Source organism: Octopus bimaculoides, chromosome 19 (genome assembly GCF_001194135.2).
Source record: "Octopus bimaculoides isolate UCB-OBI-ISO-001 chromosome 19, ASM119413v2, whole genome shotgun sequence".
NCBI classification, from domain to species: domain Eukaryota; kingdom Metazoa; phylum Mollusca; class Cephalopoda; order Octopoda; family Octopodidae; genus Octopus; species Octopus bimaculoides.
The window spans coordinates 6,765,381-6,770,399 of record NC_068999.1 but is presented as its reverse complement, the minus strand read 5'-3'; the positions used below and the strand labels follow the sequence as shown (position 1 = coordinate 6,770,399).

The window sequence follows — 5,019 nt, the reverse complement described above, 5'->3', positions numbered from 1 at the left end:
CTCTTGTTTTTTTTTTTTTTTGTTTTTTCTTTGTAAACAGAATACTCTATATTGCAGATAAAGGCGAAGATATTGATGGGAAACCTTTAGAAGAGGATCTTCAGGCTCAAAATCAGGCCAAATTTGCTCAATCAAAGTGGGAAACGGTGGATGAAGCTGAATTGGAGGCCCAAGGTTAGTTTCCTTACTTGCTACCAATTCCTTAGTTTCGCATCTCCCCTCCCCACCACTCTCTCTTTGTCATATATACATACGTGTATGTAAATATATATATAGGCATGTACTCCCTCACGCATACGTCCTAACACACATACAAAAATTTCAAAAGTAAGCAATCAATCATTTTTGAAACATTTATTTAGGCACAAAATAATGTAATTTGATGCATTTAAATATTTAATTTAGTATTTAGTGACTGCGCCTTGTGCATGATTCATTAACATTTTTGAAGCACCAGGTAGTGTCCGCACAGATAAAACATTATAAAGTGGAGTGTCTATTTACTTTTGAGATGTTTTGTGTACATACACACATACACACGAAGGATTTTAAAAAGATCCATATGTATGTCTGTTTCTGTCTCTTCGTCACACTCTAAACTTTCGTCCTGTGACACAAGTTACCCTGCCAGTGCTGGTGCTACATAAAAAATATCCAGTCCACACTGTGAAGTGGTTGGCATTTGGAAGGGCATCCAGCTGTAAAAATCATGCCAAAACTAACCTCACCTGTGCTAGTTCCATGTAAAAAAAAGCACTGAGTCTACTCTGCAGAGTGGTTGGTGTTAAAAAGGGCATCCAGCTGTAAAATCCCTTCTAGAACAGACACAGCAGCCTAGGGTAGTTTTTCTACCTGGCTGGCTCCTGTCAACCATTCTACTCATGCATGCATAGAAGATGAACATTAAACGATGATGATGATGATGATGATCTTAAAATCCTTTCTATCATCAGAAATTTTTTCCAATTCTCTGCACTGATGTAATTTTGCTGATGACAAACATCAGAATTAATTTTCTCTAGAAACTTAAAAGAAAAAAAGTTACATGTCTCTAACCCTTTTGATAACCAACCTGGCTGAAAGCACCTCAGGCTCTATAGTACACATGTCTTGTTTCATAAGTTTTGAATTAAAATCTTCCACCAAACCTTGGTCACAATTTATGTTCCTGACACTAGCTTAATGATAACTAAGTTATTTTACTAAATTCTTTGTGATATTCAAAATTAATTGAAAGAAACTCAGAGCATCTCAACAGAGATATGGTAACAAGAAGGTTAAAGATGCTCAGTTTAAGAACTCCTTTATCTATAGTTTGTCTGGTGGTAGCAAAGGTGGGGGGCAGGGTTAGAGGTATGTGGAATAGTGATAGTGATTGAAAGTATGTTGTTGCATGCATTTATTTATATATTTATTTGTTTCTTTTGTTTGTTTTGTAGCCATGACTACATCTAAATGGGATCTGCTTGATCAGCAAAGTGATGGTGGTGAAGATCAAAAGAGACAGATGGAAGAAGATCAAGATGATATTGATGGACAGTGAGTTTAATTTATCTATCTATCTATTTCTAGCATTTCTGTTTTGTTTTCTCTCTCTCTCTCCTCCTTCCCCCTCCTCTCTCGTGCAAAAATAGCTTAAAGTTTTGTGATTTGACCCGTTGCTGTTCAGATTATTTCCTGTCCAATGTAATGCTTATTTATTCACATCATTCTTAATTAATCATGCATTATCTCATAGCTTTGAGATTTCAAGGGTGTAAATGTTTATTTTTTAGACTGGCATTGTAAGATAGGTATGAGAGGCTGGATCTGGCTAGTTTTAATGAAAAACAGGTAGAATAATTGGGCCTGTTATAACCAGTTTAAATGCTGAAGGGTATAGGAAAATTACAAGCAATGGGTTGACTAGGACTTCAAACCCTTTTGACACCAACCTTCCTGAGACCACTCTTGGTTTTGCTATCTTTCAGCCTTTACTTGTTTCAGTCATTAGACTGCAGCCATCATCATCATTTAATGTTTTCCATGCTGGTATGTTGGACGGTTTGAGAGTAGCTGGCAAGCGAGAGGGCCTGCACTGGGTTCTAGTTGTTTGTTTTGGCCTGGTTTCCTATCACCAACCACTTTACAGAATGTATAATGTGTGCTTTTTACATGGTGCATATTTGAGTGTGTGTGTGTGTGTGCGTGTACCCTTGCCTAGACATCGTGTGATGGTTGTAAGTCAACATCATCACCATCATACAAATAAAGTTATTTGCTTTCAGTCTTTCATGAAAGCATGTCCAGCCATGAGTGAATATTACTTTGCTAGGAAGGTTGGTGGCAGGAAGGGCATCCAGCTACAAAAAAAAAACCCTCAAAACAAATTCTGTTTGATCCAATCAAGCATTGAAAATGTAGATATTAGTTGATGATGATGATGATTTAAAAAAAAATAGAGCTCATTACATTATTATTTATTAAATATGGTAAAGCCAGCTTCACAATGTTAACTGTTAGCGTTCTCGTTTTCTGTTCCATATTCTTCAATGTACTGATGTTGTTGTTGTTGTTGCTTTCAGACCAATGGAAGATATGGATGACATGTACCAAGATGCTGGATCAGACAGTGAAAACATGAATCAGGAAGAGAATTCCAATGTTGCAGATACATTCCACAAACAGATGTCAGAAGAACGCAGGGCAAAGCTCCGGGAATTGGAGGTCAGTGCCAAAAGCCATCATTTCATATTTATTTATTTATTTATTCTCTTCTTGTTGCTGCTGTTAGTGGAGGCGCAATGGCCCAGTGGTTAGGGCAGCGGACTCGCGGTCATAGGATCGCGGTTTCGATTCCCAGACCGGGCGTTGTGAGTGTTTATTGAGCGAAAACACCTAAAGCGCCACAAGGCTCCGGCAGGGGATGGTGGCGAACCCTGCTGTACTCTTTCACCACAACTTTCTCTCACTCTTACTTCCTGTTTCTGTTGTGCCTGTAATTCAAAGGGTCAGCCTTGTCACACTGTGTCACGCTGAATCTCCCCCGAGAACTACGTTAAGGGTACACGTGTCTGTGGAATGCTCAGCCACTTGCACGTTAATTTCACGAGCAGGCTGTTCCGTTGATCGGATCAACTGGAACCCTCGTCGTCGTAAGCGACGGAGTGCCAACAGCTGCTGTTAGTGATGATGGCGGCAGTGGTAGTGGTTGTGGTGGTGGCTGTTGTTGTTGTTGTTGTTAGGCCAATAGCCTTCAGGAGCTCTACTTAAGAGAATCTGCAACATTATTCTGGTCAACGAAAGCTTGTGTTTGTGTGTGTGTTGTTTATCCTGTATTACTTGGCCTTCAACAAGACCTTTGATATTTAAACTGATCCAGATAGTGTGTTGTACTTTCTGTGGGGAATATCTAATAATTTGAAAGTTGATAAGCAAACGTGACTCTAATGAAATTGAATTATGTGTGCACACACACACACACACATACACATGCACACATACATATACATTCATGCATATGCATGTATGCATATATTATAGACACTGGTATCTCCTCTGAATATCATCACCATCATTTAACGTCTATTTTCTATGCTGGCATGGGTTAGATGGCTTCACAGGAGATGGCAAGACCAGGAACTGCACCAGGTTCCATGGTCTGTTTTGACTTGGTTTCTATAGCCTGATGCCCTTCCTAATGCCAACCACTTCTCAGAGTGTACTGGGTGCACTTTTATGTGGCACCAGCACCATGCTCTTTCATGTGGCACCCTTGGGTTTTGGATATCAATTCTGTTGTGGTGGGCAGGTCTTCTTGACTACAGCAATACACCACATATCTCGGACCCCTGTCGACTCCTTTGTAAGGATCAGAGTTTGGCAATTGAATAATGTCCATGCTATGAAAGGAAAACTTACCGTTTGTTGTGGTCGTGGTATAATTTTTTTCATTTTATTATTATTATTATTATCATTATCATTATTATTATTATTTTTATTATTATTATTATTAAGGTAGAGAGGTGGTAGACATGTTAGCACACCAGGCAAAATGCCTAGCAGCATTTCATCAGTCTTTACATTCTGAGTTCAAATTCCACCAAAGCTGACTTTACCGTTCATTTTTCTGACGTCAATAAAATAAGTAGCAGTTGAGTACTCGGGCTGATGAAATCAACTTACCCCCTCTCCTGAAGTTGCTGGACTTGTGCCAAAATTTGAAGCCATTATTATTATTATTATTATTATTGAGTGAGAGAGCAGTGCATGCCATCAAAGTAACACTGGGGTAAAATATACGAAGCCCAATATACCCATCATGATTACACGTTTAATAAGGTAATACCAGGCACATGCATCACAACCATATGTCGCAGTCCAATGGCTAAAACAAATAAAAGGTATATGGCAGTTTCTGTATTGGTTTGTTCTCTTCTTCCAGGTAAAAGTAATCAAATACCACGATGATTTAGAACTTGGCCGGCGAACACGCAAAGAAGGAATGTCTCTTCAAGAACAAGTCCAGTATTATAGGAAAAAATTAATTCACAAGGTGATGAAGGTAAGAGAAATAGACCGTCTTTGGGTTTGGTGGGGGTTTTGCAGGGGCAGGGAGACCTTTTTTTTTTTTTTTTTTTTTTTTTTTTTTTTTTTTTTTTTTTTTTTTACAAACTACCTGAGATTGCAATATCTTATCCAAAGCTGTCTTGATCATGTAATACACCTGTCCATAGGTCCATGAGACGAAGAGGGAGTGTGTGCATGATCACACAACCTGTTATGAATCGTAGTCAAATCTACATAAAATCTCATCATACTGTCTTTAAAAGGGACAGATACATTGGTTGATGTATTCTAAGATACACAAAAATAGGGATGCCTTTGATGATAAGTGTGCTTTGCCAGAGCTGAGCTGGGGTTAAATAACAAACAGTGAAGTGGGAAGCCCCTCGCTGACCTCTTGGCTGATAGGGTTTCTGTATTTCAGTTTCTTCTCTCGTGGGCAGGTGTTCTCAGCTGGGGTTCACATGATCCTCG

At 38.9% G+C, this 5,019-nt stretch overlaps 1 protein-coding gene across 1 annotated transcript in view; it reads left to right on the top strand.

The window, feature by feature from the left end:
- The window catches only part of LOC106873080 (U2 snRNP-associated SURP motif-containing protein), a 68,434-nt gene that overhangs the window by 60,353 nt on the left and 3,062 nt on the right, over positions 1 to 5,019 (top strand). Inside the window, exons 18-21 of the mRNA XM_052974891.1 lie at positions 58 to 174; positions 1,440 to 1,539; positions 2,565 to 2,706; positions 4,424 to 4,543. Of these exons, the coding sequence (XP_052830851.1) occupies positions 58 to 174; positions 1,440 to 1,539; positions 2,565 to 2,706; positions 4,424 to 4,543 (479 nt within the window). The remainder of the gene's footprint in view (positions 1 to 57; positions 175 to 1,439; positions 1,540 to 2,564; positions 2,707 to 4,423; positions 4,544 to 5,019) is intronic.